Below are 25,018 nucleotides of genomic sequence, written 5' to 3'. Positions count from 1 at the left end.
ATTCTTTTTAAAGTTTATAACATATTATATTTTTTATTAGTAATCTAATATAATTTGTCAAAAATATTCGTATCCAAAAAATCTGATTCCTAATCGACGAAAATCAAAGTCTCATACCTATTAAACTTGGCCTATATACTCGAATCGTTTTAAAGTGTTATACCCGAAAACCAAAATCAAACCCAACCCAACCCGCACCGAAAACCGAACAAAATTTTGAAAAATGTAAAAAAATAATAATTTATTATGTTAAATATATATATGTGTGTGTAAATTGATTAATATGGTTTTCAATTATTTTAAGTAAAACTAAATTAATAAATATTTTTAATTGAATAACCTATTTAAAGCCTCTTGAACTAAATGAGTTTATAAATATTTAACATCATGTTGAATAAGACAAAAAAAAAGATGACAAAAAAACAAAACTTGCTTTGTTAAGTGATAAACTTAGTGTTTGTGTAAAAATTTAAAATTTGAATAAATTTTCATAAATTTTTTGAATGAGCCTATTTTAGTATCCAAAACAATTATATTATATTGATAATTTTATTTAATAAACATTATAAATATAAACATTTATATAATTTAGGTTTTGTTGTATTATACATTTATATAATTTTGCAAAATATTATCACAATCTATTCTATTTTTTTTTTAACGCTGATTTATTATGATATTACAATTATTAGGAACATTACATAGACGATTCGACAACCGACAATACTACCTGTCTTATGAAGATCTACGCCTAACTGCATCATCTGAGCCGTCCTATGAAGATCCACGCCTGACCAGATTTACTTGTAACATGTTGAAAATCTCTTGCAATCCTTCTTTCTATAATCGCATAGTTGTCTGTAATAATCTGCATAGTTGCCTAATAAATCGCGTTCTCTCCGGGACTTGAAACCTGGATTTGAAAAAATCTACAATAAATTGCATAGTCTGAGAATCGAACCCCAGACCTAGGTGTAGAAGACTTTAGACCTTAACCATTAGGCTAAGGTGCTTCCACCAATCTATTCTATTAAATTGACACAATTTTGATTGAAATTGATCGGAGCGATTATTCACATAAGACTCGTGTAAAACAACCAATGATAAAAATAGTAACGCTATTTCCTGTTTAAAAAATGTCAACAACACTATAAAAAAATCAACTCATTCTTGTTACATGAACGAATCTTTGAACCATCATCATAGATAATCTGAGAGCCTTCATAGATACTGTGACATTTCTTCCATTGTTCATTGTGTTCCAATCTCAAAGATACTGCCTTGCTGAAGTACAGATTACCTCAGTTGCATACTGAATCACTGATCCATGATAGATCACCCAAAAGAAGTAAAACCATGGAAGTACATCATCCTTCTAGTTCCTGCAGTCTTTCTAGGATCGTCTTCACACTTCAATCGTCTAACAAAATGAATACACACCAATCAGATATTGCAGATTACTAAAATTCAAAACATAATTCATTGTCATTATACGACAGAAAAACAGGGTAACCAAACACAAAAGACTAAAGCACGTGTCTTTTATAATGCAAGTTAATTCTTACAACAGATTTATATATACAACAAACGTTTACTTCAAGAAACACCAGTTCGGTTTGCTAATAAACTCACATGAAACCTCAAGATACTTTAACTTAATAAAAGAAGAAGTATATGATGGTGTAAATGTATCCCTTTACAGATATTAGTACCTGAGACACCACCAATCCGCCGCTCAGCGCAAGTCTTTCAAGAAATTGTTGCAGACAAAAGATTCTATCAGGCTGAAGGTGACTCCTTTACTTTAAATACAAACAAAATACACAATTCCAGTTCGGATATTTAAAGCTTATGCATTTGGTAAACGAAGAATCCCCATCTCTGCCACAACTTTTATTTCTTCTGAAACAAATAAGAGTCTAAATCATGTTCACCACAAATCAAAACAGGGACGCCACAACAATATGATACCTTGGATAGGATAATCCTAACCTGATTTTTGTAGCCATCTCCGATAGCGAGTCTGATTTGCTCTCTGGTGACAGAGGAGAAGAGAGGAGAGTTTGACAGATGAAGCCGGAGTTTGAATCTGAAATTGTGAATTCATGGTATCACCAGAGCTTAGGCCTCGCCAGGAGTATCATCGGAGGCTATGAATCGACTAATCGAGGAGATAAAAATCCCTTGGATATTAGGTTGTAGAAAAAAAAACGTCTTTGACCAGAGAAAAAAGAGGAAAAAGAACGTCTAGATTGTTGGTTCATTTTTCGTTTCCTCTTTTACCCTTAATGAAATTTTGTTTTGTAGGTAAATCTGATGGCACAAAAAGTAATATTCCAGGTAAGAATATGGGCAAATCTATAAAAAGGTTCCTGAATTAATAGTATTGATCTGATTCTTGACACAGAAAAAGGACAAGAAAATAAGTCAAAGGAAAAACACAAGTAGGATTTATCTTCCAGACATTTCCTAAACAAAAAGTAACCATGCATATTGCAACACAGGAAATACTTGACTTACTGTTTTTTTTTTGACAAAGTTATTTTAAGAAGTTTCTCTTGACTTACTGTTGGTTCCCAAATCAGATACTATGAAGAATAACTGGATCTCCTAGCTTTATATATGTTTATATGAGTAAACATGTATTCTTCACCTACCTAAGTCAAATGAAGAATTCATTCCATATATGGATTTTTAGCTTCATGTTTATATAATTCAGTAATCTTTTTAAATATTTTCTTCTTATTTTTAATATGTAACTTAAAAAAAAATCATTGCTTACTGTGTCTTCAGAGTTAAAAGATAATTTTGGAACAAACTAGAACTCAAAGGCTGACATAGTCATGTTTTACTTTGTTCATGTCAAATAATTCAGAATTTGTTTTTTTTAAGACTAAAAGAAATGTAACATAAAATTTTATTGGTAACTAATTCCTAATAATTACTAGGTTAGATTTGTGTCTACGCTACCTGCAGATTTTTTGACGAGTTAAAATATTGTAATATTGTACTTAGGAATATGATCGATCTAATATAAATTAACCATTTCTTTACACACGACAAAATTATCATGAGAATTTTATGTGAAGACGGTAAGTTGCATAATGTTGTTCAGTTCTTACCAATGTCAAACGACATGAAGCTTCTGTTCAAGTTTCCGGTGTTATTCTCTTTAGCGAAAAGCAGAGATTTTTCTAAATTGAAGTATCAAGAGATAAAAAAGAGTTGCTAAACTGAAATAATGAGAGTAAAAATCACAGACCTATTTTAAAATTTAGAGCAAATCATATTATAACATTATTTAAGTTGTGTATTTTTCAGTAATTTTAGTCCAGATGAGCAATCAAAATTCTGGAAAATGAAGTCAAACAACAGTTGCCTACTAACAATTATGAAGATGTATATAAATTACTGTTGGGTATAAGTGTTGCTCCCTCACTGCTTCTAAATCTTTTCCAAAAACCTCATCTTTGTTTTCTTTACTGACCTCCACATTAACATTGTAATCCAAACCAACAGAACACAAGTGTTAAAGCCATAACAAGTCTTCCTAATAGCAACGATCATGAAAACCAAAGCAAGAAGTTTAATGTTACCTGTGAAGACCTAAAAGATAATTTTTTTACTGTTCATAGACCTGCCTTCACCACTCTCTCTCCCTTGTTTCCCATTCTACAAAGAGAAACATTAATATAGTCAAAACTAAAAACCCACTCTTAGCCACAAAAAATAACACATTTACAAAAAAAAAATGTGCACAAGAAAAGGAATAGTATAAATTCAAAAAAAAAAGAGGAAAGGAAATTTATTAGTGTAGATGCATCTCCCATCCCACCTTGGACATGATAATATTTTTATAAGAAAATGCTAGGGAAGGAATAAATATTGGTGGACAAGTTCGAAAAGCCCAAGTAACACAGGCAAAGCCCAGAAGAAAATAAAAGAAGACAAAGGAGTTGTGAAGAGGTGTCGGGATGAGAAGTCTTGTGTGTATCTGCGTAAGCGAGTAAAAGGGAGATATGGATGATTCCTGAGGATTAGAAAAAGGCTGCCTAAGGTAAAATATGTTTATATATAAGACTTGATGTTTTGATTCAGTATAAATTCAAAGAAAAGGAAAAAAAAAAAAGGAGGAAAGGAAATTTTCCTTTTTTGTTTTCCAGATTCCTTAGCTGCTGTATCTATTTATATCAGATGTGTTGATCAGATCGAAGAATTATTAGAGACGAGAGATAAAAAGAAAAAGAAAAGATGTTTCCGTTGAAAACAAGAAGAACACTGAAAAGGCATCGTGAAGATCAGTTGCTCTTGCTGCCAGACGATGTTGTAGAGCGGATACTTGAGAGACTTCCCATAAAATCTCTGCTTAGATTCAGAACCGTGTCCAAGAAACTGAAATCTGCAATCGATTCCAGACGTTTCCAGGAAAGACAACAGTTGATCCATATGTCACGAGGCTGTCCAGATGTCCTTTTCGTGGCCACTAATGTTTATGATGATGATGGGCGTCTCGTCAAAAGAGATGTTGATGCTCGAAGAAGATTTGTGTTTGGATCATCATCTGCTTATACCGTCCATGTGCCTACTAATTGGGTGGGAAGTTCGGTCTGTCATAGTTCTTGCGACGGTCTATTATGCCTCTACTCTATCTACAAATCGAGTGTCTGCGTCCTGATGAATCCCGCCACTAGATGGCATCGAACTTTCCCTCCCTCCAACATTCAAAACCTCTTACTCCACAGGTCGAAGAAAAGAATGTTTGGCAGCCCAACTCCTAAGCTTGGTTTCGGTAAAGACAAACTCACCGGCACTTACAAGCCTGTTTTTCTAACCAACTCATCCGGTTTTGGCCTAGACAACGTAACCACTTGCGAAGTTTTCGATTTTACCACTCAACTCTGGAGGTACGTTCACCCTGCGTCTCCCTTTACCACTAATCCTCACACCGATCCCGTTTATTTAGATGGCTCCCTTTACTGGCTCACCGATTGTAAAGAAGAACCCAAGGTTTTGTCTTTTGATCTTCACACTGAAACTTTTCATGTCATCTGTAATGCTCCCTTTACCCATGTTCTTGACCCTTTTTCCGTCACCATCTGCGTCCTCGACAATCGCCTTTGCGTTTCCAAGAAAGACTGGCCTACCCAAGACCTATGGTCCTTCCAATATTCCAACAACTACAAGACGTGGAAGAAAATGTGTTCCATTCATCTCACTCAAATTTCTTCTTGGCTTGGGGACCCTTTTTCTTTGCTTGATGAACCACAGTTCCCTCTGTCACCAATTGCAATTCTGGACAAGCACAAGTTGCTTCTGCAAGGTGGTGATTACGGTGGCGCCATCTTTACACTTGATCTTCTTACCAACTCTTATCATTTGCTCTTCAAGCCTACCTATTCCCCTATTTCCGTTTGTTATTCCCAATCTTTGTTTTCCGTTTAATTTGTTTTTTTTTTTCTGTCTTGTTTTACTTCTTATGATATTGTATCCTTCACAACTAATTATCCCACTGTAGCATTCAAGCTTACCACTCAATTCTGTCACTGCTTTTATTTTCATAACTAGATTACTCGCCCGCATTTATATACGAGAATAATATTTACGTAAAACCTAAATTGTAGCAGTTATTAATATTTAATTTTGTTTTATATTTTATATTATTTTAATTAAGCATGTTATTTATGAGTTACTGAATAGTTAGTTTGATTTTAGTTATATTATTTTAAGCATGTTATTTATATTATTTTAGTTAAACCTAAATCAGATTATAATTTGATTTTAATCTGGCGTAGTTATTTTTTTCAATTGTTTTTAAGGCTATTTCAATTGTAACTTTTATTTTTTTAATTTTTTTTATCATAAATCACTTATACAATTATAAAAAAAAATTAAAATTGAAAATATTTATTAAATCAGTTTAAAATTGCATTTAAAAATATAACTTATATTTAAAAATTATACATAAACATAAATTCAATTAAAGCTACCTAATGTTTTAGAAATTTTCTTGTAAATAACATAATTGATATTTCTTTTGTGAAGGTAGCACTAAGTAGGAATCATATGCACCAAATTCTAAACTGAAATATCTTCAGACAGAGCAACAAATATTAAAAATATTAAAGTTTTAGCTAGCTCTATTACATGTTATAAATGTTGCCTCATTCGCTTGTACTTTCTCGTGATGTAATTTTATAAAATGTTTATGTAAAACTAAAACCCGCATTTGTTAGGGTAGTTACAGTTTAGTTAACTAAGTTCGTTTAAGTCTCCTTTCATTATATACTTTACTTTATGATATTCAATTTGTTCTTTCATGTGTTCAAAGATGAATGAATTTCTAAACGAAAAAACAATGGATGTATGTTTTTACAAAGAAAAACATAATTTTCGTGAAAGTAGAATCTTAGATATTAAAATTTTATATTGATGGTTCCAACATCAGAGCATTAGTTTTTTATTTATATACAGATATGAACATCCATATTGATTAAAAATAAAATAAAATATAATAGTAATTATGATATTTAAGTAACGTGAAACAATTGCAAACAATTTTTTGAAACCAATTGGATGTAATATATATATATATATATATATATATATATATATATATAGTTGAATTTAATGTAATGTGTCATGTCCCCTACCCGAGTTTAGTGCTAGATCTGCCCATTGACTACACAAGTATCCAAAACCCTCGTCACAAGTATACTCTTATATAAATTGCTTCTGAAACCATAATGCTTACACGAGAGATGTTTTTTTTAAACACTAAACAAGATTATATTGATCAAAAGATTTTACAGAGGAGATACATCGACGGAAAACAAACAGAGCCGGGCGAGATAAAGGATTTCCCCGGAAATTAAGCCGGCAGAAACAAGTTCTCAAGAGACATAGCTCTTGACTAGGGAAACATTTTTTAAAAACCAACCTAAGATAATATACATGGCGATTAAGAGATCAAAGCTAAAGCAAAATTAAAAACCAACAAAACGAAAGGAAGAAAGCTCCAAAGTGAAAAACAACAACACTCCAAATGCATTTTTGATGAAGAACTTGAAACCTCCAATAGTGAATAAGCAATGTTTTGAAAACCGATCCGGACACTGAACCGGAAGACTTACCGGATCACTGGGTCATCGGGTCGACCGCGGATGAACCGCGGGTGAACCACATATTAATAAATAAATTACTTTATTATATAATAATATATTTTCTATGAAAATAAAAGTATAAAAACTAAAGTTAATATTTTCTAAAAAAATTAAAACATAAAATAATGGTTTTGATATGCATATATTTTATGTTTTAAAACATTTAGAAAATGCTTAATTTTACTTTTATATTTTATTTTCATTTGATATACTTCAAAAAATAATTTAGACTATTTAAAAAATTTGTAAATAGTTAAGAAGTTGTGACATCTAAAATTAAGAATAAAATTTAATAGATATTTACGTCCAATGTGAATAAAAATTAAACTTCAAATCCAAAATAAACCAAAAATAAAACATAATTGTACAAAATAGTGTGATTGGTATTATGTATGATTAAAAATCAGAAAGTTTGATCTACATTGTAAAACTTATCACCAGAACACTATACATATGACTTAGAGCACAAAAAACCTAATACTACAGATTTATAATATACAAAATAATCAAAAAGAAAAAAAATGAAGAAGAAAAAAGAAATACAAAATCAGTAGAGGTCAACAGATGAAGAAGAAGACGGCAAAAAACTGAAAGAAACCTAATTTTTAATTAGAAATTTAGAATATAAAACAGAATCTAAAAACATAACTAAGAAATAAAAACTTACAAAAATATAAAAGTTATCTATTGGTTCAACCAATGGTTCAACCGGTACCGGGTTTCGGGTTTTGGAGGTTTTGCGGGGTTTTGCGGGTTTTCAAATTTTGGATTTTTTACAAAACTCAAATCGGATTTATCTCGGGTCACCGGGTTTACCGGTTCAACAACGGGTCCGGGTCGAATTTCAAAACACTGTGAATAAGCATAGAAATTTAACGAGAGAAACCTAAGCTTCAAACCAGAGAGCAGAACACTTCGTTTTAACTTTTATCCGGAAGCGGCGGAGAGATGTTTAATCTGTTTTATAATCCTTCACGAGAAAATACAAACATTAGGTGCTGTGGTGTAGTGGTTATCACGTTTGCCTTACACGCAAAAGGTCTCCAGTTCGATCCTGGGCAGCACCATCGTTTTTTATACCTTTTTTTTCTATCATCAATTACTAGGGCTGGAAAAAAAAAAACAAATCCCACACCAAAATCGGTTCAATAAAGTTGAATTTGAACGGATCCGTATATGATATAAATATCGAATGGATCTTCTTTACTTCTACGGTATTTCAGGTTATAGATTTTATCCGAACCAAACCTGAATCCAAATAGATATCCGGGAAACCCAAAAATTATAAAATTCCAAAAGAACTTGTAGTTAACACGATTTTAATTTTTAATATGTATCCAAAATACATTAATATATTATTTAGTATCTAAAATAATTATTTATTACAAAATAATTAACTCAAATACTTAATATATATATATATATATATTTGATATTCGGTCAATACTGATGTTTTATGTTGCGATAATTATATTTGAAGTTGAGTTATGAATATATTTTACTTCTAAAATTTAAATAATATGTTGTTTTATTTAAAATTAAAATAATATTTTATAGAGTTGATTGTTGTTAGTTTTAATTTGTTAATTATGTTCCATTATGTATGATTCTTGTTCGTACAAAGATTTATTATGTCATGATATGTTTGACGTTATCATGCATAGTTTATGAATGAGTCTTGCATGGTTGGTGGAAGAGTTTCCGAAAATAATTTTGAAGTACAACAATATGATTTGAAAAGGCTAGATACAAATTTATTGAAAAGATTGGAAATATAGAGTTTAATGAGTACAAAACAATATTTTCAAATAATTTTGAAGTACCACAATATGGTTTGAAGAACCCAAATACACAAATTTATTGAAAATATTGGAAATATAGAGTTAATGAGTACAAAACAATATTTTTGAAACCGATAGTCCGATTAATATCTGAAATTGGAATTATTTGGATTTCAGCCGGATATTAGATATGTAACTAGAACGTGGACTAAATCCAAACCAAAGTCTATAATATTTGAATGAGGTTGAAGTTCATGAACTCAAAAATCCAAAGTCCAGATGAACCCGAACCCGATCGAGACCCCAATTATCCAGCCATATCAATTACTATGATTTGTTTTAAGATTTTATAATACAAAGTTATTTATATTTATATTTCCTTGTTTTTGTTTATTTTTTTTTTAAACTTCACTCTGTTGTGGTTTATGGACTGTCCGGCTTTGTTTCTCCTTTGTGAAGCTATGTCTCCGGAGATTTGTAGAAGCTGCAATCCCTGCATCACAAAAATGTATTCCACCAATGTATCTCACAAAGTTTGAATGAATGAAGTTGCAGTGTTAAAAAGAAAACATCTGTTCAAAAATTGTATCTACAAAATTACAAATTAGAACTTCTTTTTTTCTTGCTTAGTTTTTTCATCTGTTATTATATACTGTATACCTTAGCTCATATTATTTTTTCAGTAATATGAATGATTTATTAAAAAAAAAAGAACGTTTTGGTTACAAAACGAATTAACTAATAGCGGCGCGCTATAGCTTGTTGGCCAAACAAAAATATAATCATTTTATCTACTTCCCAAATGTTGAAAGTGTTGTAGTAACATGGTTTTCAAAACAAGCGGCCGAAACTTTATACGCTTCGTCCACCCTCACACCACTTTCCAAACAAACGCAACTCCTCCCCAGTCGCTGCTTATAAACGCCACTTCCCGCCGCGTTCTCTTCTCAAAGAGAGAGATGGTGACACTGATCGTCGCCACCACCTACGACCCAGCATCGATCAACCCCGCGGCGGCGCTTCTCGCCATGCCGGGATGGACCCCGGACCCACCTTACCGCCGGTAAAAAATCACAACCTTTTCTTCTCCCCCTCCCCCTCCCCCTCCCCCTCCCCCGTTCTTGTCTGAATCCTCTTCTTGTCGGAATCCTTGCAGGACATAAAGAGTTTCACCAACCAGCAGACGAGACTGATCCAACACGATAAATCCATAGTCAAGGAAGACGATCTCGATTCGCGGTGGGAAGAAGCAACCGGCGAAGTTGTAGACGAAGTCATCTTCCTCAGCCGTCACACCGCCGCCTCCAACCGTCCTGCTCTCACTGTTCACCCCATCGGTAGTAATGCTATAAAGATCGAAACTTTCTTTGTGGGTTTGTGTTGATTTTCCTCAAAATGTTGGTTGATTGAAGGAGTGCTTCACTTAAAGGAAGGAGAATCGCCGCCGCACGGAGGAAAGGCGGGGTGGGCGGCGTTGACTAACCCTAGGATTGGTCCGTGGCTGCGTCTTTTGAAGAAAATGGCTGAAGCTCATAGCTTGGTTCCTGAGTTTGAGGTATTGTTTTTTTTTTTTTTTTTTAGAGGTTGAAGTGTAAAGGAGATTGCTTTTTTTTTTTGTGTGTGTAGATAACATTGGAAGGTACTCATCATGGACCTATAACTAGTAAGCCAACCATGTTCTTGGAGATTGGTGAGTTTCTTTCTAACTGAAAGCTCTCTTCAGTTGCTTTATCTGCTTAGGTTGTGTGTGTTCATTGAGTATATGTAGGTAGTACAGAGGAATACTGGAAGAGACAAGACGCTGCTCAAGTCATTGCTCTTGTAAGTGAAAGAAGTTTGTTACTTTAATTAGTAATCAAAGACTTATTTGTGTTTAAAGTTTGCTTCTAACCATTAGTATGCACTGTCATCTCTAGTAACTTGCTTTCATTTAGAATAAAGATTGTGTTTTTTTCAATTCAGTTAATGTGGGAAGGACTTGGGCTTGGAGGCGGTGAAGCTGTAGGGAACTGGAACAGGTAGATATTGATGGTTGCTTAATAGTTACATCTCAAAAAGAAAGAAGTTGTATCATGTCAAGTAATGTGAATCAATTTGATGGGCAGTGAAACTGGGAAGAAGAAAGTTCTTTTAGGGATTGGAGGTGGACACTATGCTCCTCGTCACATGGATGTGGTTTTGTAAGTTATTGAGTATAGATATTTAATTAGTTCTCTGCCTGATGTTGGTTTTGTTGTGTTCATCAGGAAAGATGATATTTGGGTAGGCCATTTGCTCTCTGGTTACTCATTGCTAATGGAAGAACCACAGCCTGGAGAGAATCACATTGGTGGAACTTGGAGACAATCGATCCAAGCAGCTTTTGAAGCTACTAAAGCATCATTCCCAGGAGGCGAGATCTTGGCTCATCTTGATCAAAAGTAATGTCCAAAATCGTTCTCCTCTATATATTTGTGTTCCTCTAGCGTGGATTACAAGTAAAGGGTTTTTTTTTTTTTTTTGTGGGTTACAGGAGCTTCAAAGGATGGCAAAAGAAGGCGATTACAGAGTTCTTGACAGAGCAGAACATCAATGTCGGGAGGCCAAACGATTTCACATGAACTGTTAGACCATAAAACATATGATCTCAGTTTTGGTTGATTCAGAATATATCATTTGACGGCTTTAGATTTATTTTCAATTGTTATGATATATCTTCAAATTTACTTTTGTAAGATAACCATTTTCGTTTGGCTACTGTTGAACGAACTGTTGGTCTTTTTTCATCACAAACACAAGATCTAGAAGTCAAAGGCACGGTTTCATAGATCCGTTTCTTCCCTCTGAAACGGCTGTTATGTTTAACTGGGAAAATACATCAAAATCCTATCTTTTTCCAGTTCACCAAGAATATGATGAATCAGCAGAATGGATTTTGCTGATTTTATCTAATAAATGGTGGCATTAAATGTTGTTTTATTTAATTTCAGTTCGAGATTCTTCTTCTGTCCAGCAAATTCTAAGGAGGTGTTATTGGATTAATGATTTCGATAGAATTTAATGGAATTCAAATTTTAATTGAAGTCCATTGTTATTGGATTAGGTATTTGTTAGATGGAATTTGAAATCCACTAAAATCACCTGTTATTCAATTTATATTCGATTTTGTTAGAATTCACTTTTCTTGGATTTTAGTGGAATTATGTATCTAAAAATAGAGTAAAACAAATCCAAGCCTTTTGTTCAACAAGCACGAGAGATCTATCTATTACATTCTCAAACGTTGATTAGGGAAGTGAGATTTTGACAGAGACAAATAACACACTTAAAAGTGTCTGCAAAAATTTCTTAGCGCAAGAATCTTTGTCCAAATAATAATTATTTCCAAGATAGAGATGTCCAAATTGATCATGTTGTGTTACCAATTTGTTTTATTAATTTGGAATATGCAAAAAAAAAATTCACGTTTTGAAAAATCTGATAATAGAAGACGGCATCAATGGAAACAAATCAATGAAAAAACACATACACAATACATAGAATAAGAAAATAACAAACATAGTAATACAAAGACAATAAAGAAAACGAAGAAAACATAAACACTGATGCTTCCAGGAAGGTCTTCATAATCTTCTTGCGATCTTCAAATGTATATCGCATGATAGACTTCAATTTCTTCTTTTGTTGTATAACTCTGACCAAATCCCAGATTAGAACTATATATTTTTGGATATGAATCCAATACAAATAGAACCTGAGATTGCCAATTTTCAGCGACTGTACGAATATCGCCATACAACAAAAAGAATACATCTTTGGTCCTCAACCATTGATTTATCCATGGTGGTTTCCATAAATTTAATGAAAACACAGAGTATTCCATTATTCGATACCAAATGTTTTGTATCAAATAATGGTTTATAAACTCTTCATTCACCATTGTTAATGGTCTTCGATGACCTTTAAGCAGTTCCCATCACATCTCAATGGCCAGAAAAGGGTAAGTACCATGATTTCGTCTCGTAGTCTATCTACTGTATTATGTTCCATTAATAAAAGGAAGAGAAACAAACGATTACGATAACGTCTCGTTAATTTTGGGATATGAAAACCAAAACATGTTTTCAAACCCCAAAAAGAACGATCATCAATCATGGACATACTGACCACGCCGAAGATATCGGATGCGTAGTGAATGCATTCTGTGTAGCATCTCACACGTATCACTCTTCTAGGAACTCCGATTTGAAGTCGGAAGAGATTGAGAACAATCCATTGATAAACTGGATCGTAAATAATTTTCGGAATCATCACCGTTACGAGAATCAACAAAATGAATATTGATGTGTTCTCGAAAGAATGATTCCGACAAAAAGTCGATGATGGTATGTATTTGCGTGAATCTCTCATGATAATTTCAATTTTTGTCTTCTTCCCCATTGCTTAATGAATTAAGCGTTGATAAAATTGACATCTGATGTAGAAATCAATGATGGAGATTGGGAAAAGACAAAACTGAAATCATCGCCCTTACAGTCACCTTCAAAAAGAGAGAGACCGAGCGGTTTTTTTCTCAACTACATAAGTTTTTGGTTTCTGCTGCATTTATAAAAGTTTCCATTCTTAACTGCCTTAATAAATAAAATATTATTTAAAAAAAAACTCAGTGATTAAACTCGGAAGCTAAAAAGATCACAACTAAACAACCATCAATCACATCTCTAATCAACATGTTTACCTAGAAAGTTCAAACACGTTTTCTTCTGAGCCTAAACACAATTGAGCTGAAGGCTTTCTTGACGGCGTCATACTCACCCACATTTCAGTCAATGTACCAGATTGCCCATGGTTACAGAAGACCAAACTAGCCTTGGACATTCTCTCAGTCTGAAAGAGAAAAATAGAGGGTAAATAAGTCAAATACTCAACAGTAGCTTCAAGAGTAAGCTCCTCTTGAGTACTCATATATGTAAGAAAATGCAGCATTGGCTGCTTCTTCAACAAGAGAGTGATGCTAACATTCGAGAGAGAGAGAGAGAGAGAGAGAGAGAGAGAGAGAGAGAGAGAGAGAGAGAGAGAGAGAGAGAGAGAGAGAGAGAGAGAGAGAGAGAGAGAGAGAGAGCAGTGCCGTGCCGTGCGAAGGCATGTAGAAACCTAAGGCAGAGTCTAAAATTGGGGCCTTTTTAGTGTAGATCAATAAAACACATAATATTGTTAATATAGTTTATAATCATACAAAACATTAATAAACAGTCAAACATGTTCAAAAACTAACAAAAGAGAAAAAAATACCAATAGGTAATAAAAAGATTGATAGTTCCAATAAACAAAAACGATACAGGAAACAACACTACATTTACTTACCGAAACATTTCGTTTTCTATATAAGTTTTTGTTCAACAAATTTACAAAAGAACACATAAGAGATTCGAACTTGTTCAACATCATTGGGAGTTGGAAGACTTTTAACTCTAAAACTATATTATGTACTACGTTTTGGTGATTTATGGGACCCTAAAAACTTATATATTTGTAGGGGCCTGTGGCAAATGCCTTTTTTGAAACAAATTAGGCACGGCTCTGAGAGAGAGAGGGAGAGAGGGAGAGAGGGAGAGAGGGAGAGGGAGAGGGAGATATCAAAACCAAAAAAATTACAATAGAAAGAATAACGAGAAAAAGATCGAAAGAGAGAGATACCTACACAGCAGAGATGATTAGCATGTTTCCTTGACATCACCCTCATAGTTTCCAATTGTTGAAGGCTTAATCATAATTGAACTACTAAACAATTTTACTAAACAATTTCTTTTGTTTAGTTTTCATAAACAATGTCAAAACTTATTTTTTTTCTTCTTCACCATACTCTTACCCTCTTTGAAAACTTCCTCAGGAACTTGTTGACATCTTTTTCGGATCATATGCATGTGAATAATTAAATACATACATATTGCAATTCTGGACAAGCACAAGTTGCTGTTTTAAAGTCGTGATTACCTTGGCACCATCTTCATACTTGATCTCCTTACCAACTCTTACTATTCGAGCCCTCATATTCCGTTATTTCTGATTATTGTTTCCAAATTTTGTTCCCGTCTAAATTTTTTTGCCTTGTTTTCTCTTTTATTACTCCCTTTGTAGTTTCATATTTTCAAATCTTTTTACTGGTGCAAGCATATCCTCCATCGTGTCCAATATCTTGAGCTTTAGGTAAATTAGATGTTTTTATACTCATAATGAGGAAAAACAAACATTAGGTCCATGACAACATAAGGTATTATTCACTCTTTGGTTAATACTTTGCCACACTCATGCAACAGTATAATTGACCTATAAATCTTATTACAATCAAAGCAACATTTGAAACTTTCTTGCTTATTGTTATGGCATTACAGCTTTTTCTAAATGTCTTTTTCTCTACATTATCAAAAGGTTGGAAAGTGGTCATCCTAGTGATTGATTGTATCTTTTTGCTGTTTATTTTCTGTTCTAGACCTCGTGATGATTTGTTTTGGCCTTTAAAGAGTGTCTGACTATATTTATGTTATGTATCCATAGAATATTTTCCACCGAAGCTAGGTTTGTTTCTGTCACAATCTTCCTGTCCCGTTGCTTCGTTGAACAACTCCTGTATCTAAGTCATATGGAGTTTGCTTCTGTATCTAACTTTGGGAGAAACAGATAGATAGATTAGATTAACTTTCACGGATTCTATTCTTTATAATGAAGTTTCCTTTACTTGTTTTCCCTATGCAACTTCATTTTTTGTTCTCTGTTTCTTTTCTATGAATCTGCTTGAAAGTTTTTGATATATTTTACCCTTGGTTTGTCTCCTTGTGCTTGAAGTTATAGCCCTCGTGGTATTGAAGAATTATTATCACTATGCAAGTTTTACTCTCCTGAAAGATGAGAGCAGGTAAATTTTTATTTAGCTTTCAAATATTTTAGTTATTGATTTTTTGCTTTAAGATATTTCTGATGGTCTTTGAATGTTTGCAAACCAGTAAGTAGATCAAGTGGGTTTTCAATTTTCAGATGATGTTCACACAGTTGGAAACTCGGTAGAGACTTGCAAGGATGAGTCTAAGGCTACTAAATGCCCTGAAGAGAAGTGGGAAGATTCGAAAAACAATAACTATGTGTGTGAGTTGTTCTATGGTACTAGAAGCAGCCACGAATGGGATAAAGAGAACGATGAAAACCATTCTTGTGGATAGTCATGATATTGCTGCTATAAGTGATTCTCTTGAGAAAGTTGATCCAGTGTTTTATGTGGACAAGAACATTACGGCCTTTGACTTGCGTGAGATTGTAGTTTGTTACAAGGAGACAACTTATCATGTCGGGAAGGATATATGTGTCCATGAAGGCGTGCTGGTCCATGATTTCGGTGAGGTGTAACTCAGACTCAATCTCAAACCAGTGTGAGTCAGAGGATTTGGTGAAAGCAAATCCTTTAAAAACAAAGTTCCTGGAAGACAGAAACTGTAAGCTTGATGATTGTGAGATTTGTAATGATCCCAAGGAAAACCAAGATGTTGCAGAATTTTCAAGAGATGAAGTGGCCACATCGGATAAGGTCTTGAAGGAATCTTTAACTTTAGAAGATGAACAAAAACCACTTAACAACAGCAACAATAGCAACAATAGCAACAATAGCGTTAGACATGAAGAACAATCTCCACCTCAGCTACAGGCAATATAAATTGCATTAAATCTAATACCATGAAATAAATTTTCAGTTTTTCAATCTAAAAGTTTTTAAATTAGTTATGTATGTGACTACAGGATAAGGGGAAGAGAAGCTTAGAAACCACAGCTCTCGAAACAGAGCTTAAAGAAACAGAGCTTGAAGAAGCAGAGGAGGCAAAGAAAACAGCGGAGAGGCTTTCCTCTGTTTCTACAACAACCTCTCAAGACCTATTTGGAGAGACGAGTTTCTCTGCAGCGGAACCAGTTTCAGGTCATATAACATACTCAGGAAACATTGTATTCCTGGAAGCCTATCAGTTCGTTCTGATGCGAGCACAACAAAGAGTAGTGAGACATTAAAGAGAGACATCTGAATTTTTTTTTTTTAAATGTGCAGATTGCAGTCAGAATGGAACAGTAGTCCTGTACGAATGGCAAAAGCGGACAACAAAAGACAAAAAGGTTGGAGAGACATTCTTATCTTCTGTAGATTCTCTTGATCAACTTGTTCGAAAAGCTTTTCACTTTGAACCACAAAGGAAGAAGAGAGGTTTATGAAATTTATATTATTATTTTTCTACTTTTTGGTGATTTATAGTGCAATGGTGTGTCTAATTGGCATTTTGGTAGTATTATTTTGGGTTAACACTTGGGAATTTTTCATTGACATGTACATGATTTTGGTTTAGCTTGGGTTACTAAAAAAAGTTATATTACAGTCAGTTTTGAAGTTTATCTGTTCTTTTCTAGAGTCTCCAGGTTTCCACATTTCAATGGCCTTTGTCAAGCGTATCAGCGACTAAGGTCAATCTGCTTTCTTCATGCTTCCAATGTATATGTCTCTATTCTCAGCGATTCCAAGACCATTGTCTTCGCTCTGTTGTTGCTATTTCGTTGACCAATGTTTTATATATTAAGATTTGTATTCATGTTTTGAAAATATAATTAAGTTATATTCATTTTATATATGTACGAATGATGCTTTACCCTGTTTTGAAAAAAAAATCTTAGGTTTATTTAATTTCTTAATTAAAATATAAACTAAAATGTAAATATGATAGTGAATCAACTACAAAATCAAAACTAGTTTATAAAAGAATATTTACTATTTTTAATATTTGTTGAAAGTTCAAAAATAGTCTTTTAAATATGGATGAAATATATTTTCTAGTGTTTTTAATCAAGTTTTAACGTTTTGTGTTTGGAAATGATTTTGTTATAGATAACTGTTGGAAATAATATTAATCCACAACAAACAAATCTGTAACGTTCCATGATTATTGAGCGAAATTTTAATCAGATCAGCACAATCGTCTTGACATAGTCATTACGGTATTCTTGGGATCTGCTTGAATTTGAGTTATTGGTTAATTATGTCACAGAATTTGAATTAGTTGTTTTTCTCTCGTTGGTCAGATTATTGAATATATTATGATATACGTGCACGAGGATGATGATTATAACTAGAAGTGTCTTGATGGAAAATGCATATTAGATTGACACTAATATTAAAATACAAGCTGAACGTTGTAGGTAGACTCGTCATTAGTGGCGGAGCTAGAAAAACAAATCAATGGGGTCAAAAGTTTATATATATGAAATTAGCTAAGTTATTAAGGGGGTCAAACTACCGAAGATCAACCAATTAAGCAAGATATATTACAAATTTATGTCTAAATTTGATTCATTTTCAAAATTGATATGGGTCAATTGACCCACATGGTGTTAACTAGTTCCGCCACTGCTCGTCATGCTAGCCAGCTCATTTTTAATCACAAAATCAAAAACGCAAATTAACAAGTTTAACAGGTTTTACGTGATCTGTTCTAGTGATGACATATTTTAGTCCTATCCAAAATATCAGAGCTAATCTGATATTGATTTGTTTTCTTTTTCAAATTATAAAAAGTGATCCGGTACGGACAATGCTAAATTGATTTACCATTGTATTTATTGTTATTGACTAGTTTTTGAGTTGGAACGCTTTCAAAACGTGATAAGATGAATGATACTATCAAAAGTGTTGTAAGACCATCTCCAATGTATTTTGCTATTTTCACCTTTAAAATAGAAGAACTATATAATAGAAGTGAGATATGCTCCAAAGTATTTCTCTATAATAGCAATCTCTATTTTATAGAGTAAAAAATAGAGAAATGCTATTTCTTCCTCTATAAATAGAGGAAAAAAATAGAGATCTCTATTATAGAGGAAGAAATAGAGGTGGTTTAAAGCAATTTCACCTCTAAATGCTATTATAGAAATGAAAATAGCAATGGGTTGGAGATGCTAGAAAGTGATGGCCTCATCTTCACTCATTTGGGTCGAGCTTTTAAGTAAATGACTTAGGCGTGTGAATGTGTGAGAAAGAGCAAAGGCTTTACGCAAATACGATGTGATACTCTCAACAACTTTGTTTATACCAATTCTCAAAGAGAAGCACGCATAAATAAAATCAAGTATAAACCATAGATATGATTTACATATTTTAACTTTTGAAGCCTAAACTAATTTGTATAAACATGTTTTTCAAACAACTTATACACCTGTATAAACAATGTATACACTTTGTAACATTGATTTTATATTGTTAAGTTTCTCAAAAAAAAAAAAGTTTCATGATCTAACGATTCAAACCATATGTTTCTTCTAACTTTTATTGGTAATTTGGTATATATCCTAACAAAAATGATTGCGATGGTTATCTAGCAGTTTAATAGGATGTGCTCGTCGTCTGAGCGTTGACATATTGAATACATGAAGATAATTTTCTTTACATGAACAATGAAGGGTTCTCAACGATAACTCACTATTTGCTTTTTATAGACACACATATATATATGTATGTATATATATTGTAATATGATAATACACTTGAAATGTGAATGGATAATGTTAGATAATTAGATATGGGATACAACCAGAGAAGAGAGACAAAAAAGGACAGAAAGGCAAAGACTCGACAAATTGGGTTCGATGAAGTGTGAGGCCAAACTTGTGTTTGTCCCAAGACAGACAACCCCGAGAACGAGCCTCAGTGGCGTGAACCACTTTTCAAACCTTGACATAATAAACTTATACACTATGCTTTTTAAAATAGTTTATTTAACCTTTTTAAACCTTGACATAATAAACTTATACAGTATGCTTTTTAAAATAGTTTGTTTAACTTTTATTGGAACTCTCGCTTGTCTTTCGTGAACTTTCTTTCTCACCTACATATATTAATATTATACTTATACATATATATATGTGTGTGTAAGTTCCTTTTGGTTGATATAAAACAAGAGCAGAAGAAGAAAAAGAAAGATATCACCCAAATAAAAGTTCTCGTAACTAAAATCACTTGAAGACAATGAAGCTAATTAGAGTCACCTTCTTGCTTTGTGCATTGACCTTTTTATTCCTTATTACTTCAACTTCAGCAGGTGTAACCGAAAATATTATGAGTAAAATGGCGCCACGGAAACTCATGATCATCTCTAGTGAACATGATAATGTAAGAGATTGGTACATCTATTTATTATCTCCTAAATCTTTCAGATTAAGTTATATGGAAAGTTTTGAAATCTCATAATATCCTTCATTTCATTTGCAAAATAACAGGTGATGACATCAGGTGCTCATGAAGGTTCAAGTGAGCAACTTTCGGTCACTTCTTCTGGTAAGTCAATCATTAGGAAATGAAAACTTAGATAAATAAATTAGTCAGACATTTCTTTTCTTATAAAGAAATGGTTAATAAGTAGCAGAACTCATAGGCACAGTTCTATAGTCAAACATGTGAATCTTTGACCATGTCAGTAGAAAATGTTAAGTTATAATACTTTTCCAGCTTTCGATTTTAGTTGCAGAGATATACAAATCAATAATTTGCAGGAGCATCTAAATTTAATTATAAAAGAAAAACGCACAATTATTCGTCATCTCTTTGAAATTTCCAAACTAAGAATTTGTATTAAATCTTGTATATTTTATTCTCAGGAAAATCTAAGAATGAAGAGAAGAGATTAAGTGAAAAAGAAGAGGAGAATGCTCTATCGAAGTATCTATCGATGGATTATCCAAAGTTTAGAAGAAGACGACCAGTTCACAACAATATGCCTCGGAGTCCATGAAAAATGCAATTTTTATTTTAATAGAACAATTAATTTTAGCTATAGGTTAATCAATTAATTAAGATCAGTTAGGAATAAGTGGTTGGTATAACGTAGTTAGTTTCTTTGGAAACATTGAGTAACAAGTTTTGGCTATACAACTGTAATTAGCGCGCGGAATATGTTCGTGTTAATTCTTTTTATAATATAGTTTAAATTAATGATAATGGCCGACAAACATTGAGCAAATCATACAAAATCAGATACATTAAATTTAAAATCAAATTCACACCAACTTTTATATTTTCACTCATAAATTATTTTTAAAACGACTCTTTGTAATTTTGAAAATAAATAGTATTATAATATTTTAAGAGATTATTTTAAATTAATACCTTACTTTGAACCATTTTTATCTTTTTTCATCGTTGAAACATATGTTGTTTTTAATCGTTAGATCCGTTAGATCCACGCTTATACTATTTGATTCGCTAACTCTTGTTTAATTTGATCCGCTTGATCCGCTTCACTTTATTTGATTTGATTTCTTTATTCAGAGCCTTTCAGCAACCGATAACAAAACAAACTATAGGCTGTTAATTCCTTATATGTATCCTATGAGGACAAGAAAAACCGAGAACTGATTCACACACACATTCATGTATGTCAAACCGTCGTTGGTATTTGTTGCCTAGGTAGTACGTACTATCTTTTCCGGAGGACACCATATATATTCTGTCTTGTTGCTCATACAAAGTTGCAACGAGATGCTTCTTCCATGTGTCACTGTCTTATTAGTTCAACAAGTTCCTCCACTAGGTTCCCTTTTTCTTCGATGCCTCTTTTTTTTTTCCATTTGCAAGCATGCAGGTGTATATATTCTTGTGGACGTGATACCCATTTGTGTATCTTTTTTAAAGCAGGTTGTAAAGTAATAGCAATTCGGTCGTTTTTCCAAAAGGAATTTATTCCTTTGGTTTCTTCTATATCTCAAATACAACGGGTGAAAAAAATTTCAACGATTTATTAGGTACGGTTTACCTTTCTTAATTCATTTTAGTTATAGCCAAAATATAATCCCAATTAGCTAAAAAGTACTAAAGTATTGGCTAGATTATAATAGAACTTTCGAAAGGAGGTGGACAGAGGAAGGTAACAAAGACCTTGTAATCTAGAATAAAGAAAAAGATTGGTATTGAGTGTTGGACGGCTTAATGTTTCCTAGAGAACTTATGCGGTTGTACTAGAAATATGAATAAAATTTAATTAATTACATATTCGTTTTCAAATTAGAAATAACACTACACTTTGTCAACAATATGGAACAATTTAGAAGAGCATATATATATTGTATAAAAATCTTGGTTTCTCTCTTTTTTTTTTTTCTGTCTCTGTATATATATCTTGATGCTCTGCGTGTGTAGTCTTCCAATGCATTTCAAAGTAGGCATTGAAAGAAAGGTAAATGAATTGGTATGTTAAGGAAAGAAGAGGAGGTGCATCGGAGTGAGGATGACGTCATCAACACCTCCACTTAAACTACTAACTCTCTTTGCCATCATATCTCTACTCCTCTTTCTATCTTCCTACCCACGTTACAGGTACGAGGTTGAGAAAACCACCACAAATCTCAAACTCGTCTTACTGTTCCTCCCGATTCTCTTTGTCTTTTTGTTGGTCTCTCTACAATTCGTTCATCGAGCTCTCTTCAGCTCCTCTTACTACGTCAGAGGAAACCATGCCGCGTCTCTTTTCGGAGGAGGCCACTTTCCCTGGGGAGTGTTGTTTATGCTAATCCTTCTACTTGTTTTAGTTTCTAAACAATCTTACTTCCACGCCTTATGGTACCCGATCTTATGACCTTAAAATTTTTCATCGTTTTTTTTTTTTTTTTTTTTTTTTATTGTTCACATATATGTTTTTTATTGTTCACATATATGTTTTGTATATTGGTATGTTTGCTTCCTGTAATCCATCTAGACCATAAACATGTACAAGATTTAATGTCTCAGCCAGTTTTTCTACATTGTTCGTTTATTATAGTAAATACTGGCTGTGCATGCTAAATCTATAATGAAATTAATGGGATAAAAATAGAATAAGATGAATGAAATATAGAAAAAATGGAATAACTCAACATTTTTCAAATTTGTAGTGGAATAGTTTCTTCTGTTTTTTTTTTCGTAAAATTGATGGAAAGAGCATTTTGTAAAATTGATGGAACTGATGAAATAAAATAAAATAAAAAAACATTCTAAACTATTATGATACCGTGGAAGCACCGTAACCTAGTGGTTAAGATTTAAAGGCTTCTACACCCAGGTCTGGGGTTCGAACCCTAGACTATGCAATTTCTTGCATATTTTAAGAAATCCAGGTTTCAAGTCCCGGAGAGAACAGTTTATTAATGCAGACAACAGAAAAAAGGCGTACATTTCATAAGGCAGATAGTTTGTCGGTTGTCGAATCGTTTTTGTAATCTTTCTCATAATTGCAATGTCATAATAAATCAGCGTTAAAAAAAAAACTATTATGATACTCTAGTTGTAGCCACTGTGATAAATCGGGATGAAATTTTACGCGATAAATATAGAAAACAGTTTGGTTGTTTTATTAGATGTTAGAAAATTTCATGGACCATTTGACCAAAACCTGTCAACAACAAACACAAACAAATCAGAAAACAGAAAAACTCTATGTTAGTTTTTTTCTTTCTGTTTTCATGTGTTTTTAAGATTAAAAGCTACAAAACCTAACTTATCTTGTGCAATTCACCAATATCGAACTCTTCCATCATTCTTTATTTAATCTACTCCGTAATTAATTGACTTCAACCCTGTCTCTCCACTTTTTTCCCCAACAATAACACCACATAATGGCGAAAGATAAAGAAGAACAAAACGAAGAAAAGCCTTCGACATTATCATGTTTCAAGAACATCTCATTTCCATTCAACACAACTTTCTTGATCGCAAACTCGATTTTCCTAGCCACATCCGCTTTCTGGTTCGTAACCGTCTCAACATTACATTACAAGACGGATGAATGTAACCGGTTCGTGACAACTCTCGGAATCTTCGTGAGCTTCTCATTGCTCTCCATGACTCTCGCTGGATTCTACGCCGCTTACTACAAATCCGATTGTCTCTTCCGTATCCACTTCTTCATCTTCTTCTTGTGGATGTTCGTGGTCGTGGCTAAAGCCGTTTTCGTTTACCGTCTCAATAACGAGACCAATCCTAGGTTGTTCCCTGGGACGAAGATAAATGAATTTAGGTTAGATGATTACTCGGGATGGGTTCGGAGATTGGTCATCAAAAACGATGAATGGTATCGTACTAGAAGATGTCTTGTTAAGGGAAATGTTTGTAACAATATATTCTCTAACCAAAACATGTCGGCGTCTGAGTTTAAACAGAAGAATTTAACTCCTATACAGGTAACTAAATACGTACGCACCTAGGATCAAAATATTTATACCACAAAGACATACATATGTTTATAGTATAGTTTTTATTTCATTCTAATATACTTTGTATTCTTTATTTTAACAGTCGGGTTGCTGCAAACCACCACTTTCATGTGGATTAACTTACGTCAAACCAAATATTTGGACGATTTCAAGATATTATAACAATGTAGAAGATGATTGCAGGACATGGAACAACTCGGCAAACACATTATGTTTCGATTGCGATTCATGTAAAGCGGTGACTATTGCAGATTTACATCATACTTCATTTTCACTAACATTTAACATCCTTCATATCTTTTTTAGTCTTTCCATTGGCACTGTTGGTTGGTTTGCTTGGTTAAGAATCCTTCGAGAAACTGCGAATTAGCTAGAATTTGTAACTTATGTATGTATAAATATAACTTTCTCTTCTTTTTCTTCTTCTAATTTACCTCGTGAATTTTATTCAACCTAGATTCTTTACCACTATGCAAGAGAAAATAGCCTGTTGTAGTTTTCATTAGCCATGCGGATTTGACAAAACTTTCGGTTTATAATTGGTTCAGTTCGAAACTTTTGCAAATATTTATATTAGGTTCGCAGTTACTTATTAAAAAAATGATCCTAAATTTAAACAGATTAACCAAAATAATTGAATTTGATCGAAGTAACCAATATTATTCAAGTTTTTTAGAAAAATTTAAGGCCACAAGCTAAAGACAAAAAATGGCTGAAAAAAATTAATGAAGGAATATTGCACATAACAGAATTTGAACCCCGATTCTCACATAGTGCTAGTGCATAACAAACCATTAGACTAACAACAATTTTGAACCCCGATTCTCAATAAATGCAACT

General features: G+C 33.0%; 4 protein-coding genes and 1 non-coding gene across 6 annotated transcripts; all 5 read left to right on the top strand.

The window, feature by feature from the left end:
- The first annotated feature begins 3,952 nt into the window (after positions 1–3,952).
- LOC108813079 (F-box protein At1g11270) lies at positions 3,953–5,538 on the top strand. 2 transcript variants are annotated; one of them, XM_018585515.2, is made up of 2 exons: positions 3,953–4,057; positions 4,195–5,538. In XM_018585515.2, the coding sequence occupies exon 2, from the start codon at positions 4,252–4,254 to the stop codon at positions 5,440–5,442; it is 1,191 nt and encodes a 396-aa protein (XP_018441017.1). In that variant the 5' UTR covers positions 3,953–4,057; positions 4,195–4,251; the 3' UTR covers positions 5,443–5,538. The 2 variants fall into 2 exon arrangements, with proteins under 2 accessions (XP_018441017.1, XP_018441018.1); XM_018585516.2 differs by having other exon boundaries at positions 3,956–4,057; positions 4,208–5,538.
- A 2,616-nt stretch (positions 5,539–8,154) lies between these two features.
- On the top strand, positions 8,155–8,227 carry TRNAV-UAC (transfer RNA valine (anticodon UAC)). Its single transcript has one exon. It is a non-coding gene; the product is annotated as a tRNA-Val (tRNA).
- A 1,511-nt stretch (positions 8,228–9,738) lies between these two features.
- On the top strand, positions 9,739–11,689 carry LOC108813080 (D-aminoacyl-tRNA deacylase). The gene is given in 10 exon segments (XM_018585517.2): positions 9,739–9,982; positions 9,985–10,004; positions 10,098–10,278; positions 10,354–10,496; positions 10,568–10,631; positions 10,710–10,762; positions 10,904–10,959; positions 11,047–11,121; positions 11,188–11,361; positions 11,454–11,689. Coding segments are annotated over 10 exon segments (1,071 nt in total). The 5' UTR covers positions 9,739–9,765; the 3' UTR covers positions 11,542–11,689.
- An 8,188-nt stretch (positions 11,690–19,877) lies between these two features.
- On the top strand, positions 19,878–20,911 carry LOC108811105 (protein GOLVEN 6-like). The gene is made up of 3 exons (XM_018583161.2): positions 19,878–20,108; positions 20,216–20,273; positions 20,594–20,911. The coding sequence occupies exons 1-3, from the start codon at positions 19,965–19,967 to the stop codon at positions 20,725–20,727; spliced, it is 336 nt and encodes a 111-aa protein (XP_018438663.1). The 5' UTR covers positions 19,878–19,964; the 3' UTR covers positions 20,728–20,911.
- Positions 20,912–21,794: 883 nt separating this feature from the next.
- On the top strand, positions 21,795–24,548 carry LOC108807979 (tetraspanin-13). The gene is made up of 2 exons (XM_018580192.2): positions 21,795–24,145; positions 24,261–24,548. The coding sequence occupies exons 1-2, from the start codon at positions 23,582–23,584 to the stop codon at positions 24,546–24,548; spliced, it is 852 nt and encodes a 283-aa protein (XP_018435694.1). The 5' UTR covers positions 21,795–23,581.
- The last annotated feature ends 470 nt before the right edge of the window (positions 24,549–25,018 follow it).

The sequence above is a fragment of the Raphanus sativus genome, chromosome 6, assembly GCF_000801105.2.
Source record: "Raphanus sativus cultivar WK10039 chromosome 6, ASM80110v3, whole genome shotgun sequence".
Taxonomy (NCBI): Eukaryota; Viridiplantae; Streptophyta; class Magnoliopsida; order Brassicales; family Brassicaceae; genus Raphanus; species Raphanus sativus.
This window is presented reverse-complemented; position numbering and strand designations above follow the sequence as displayed.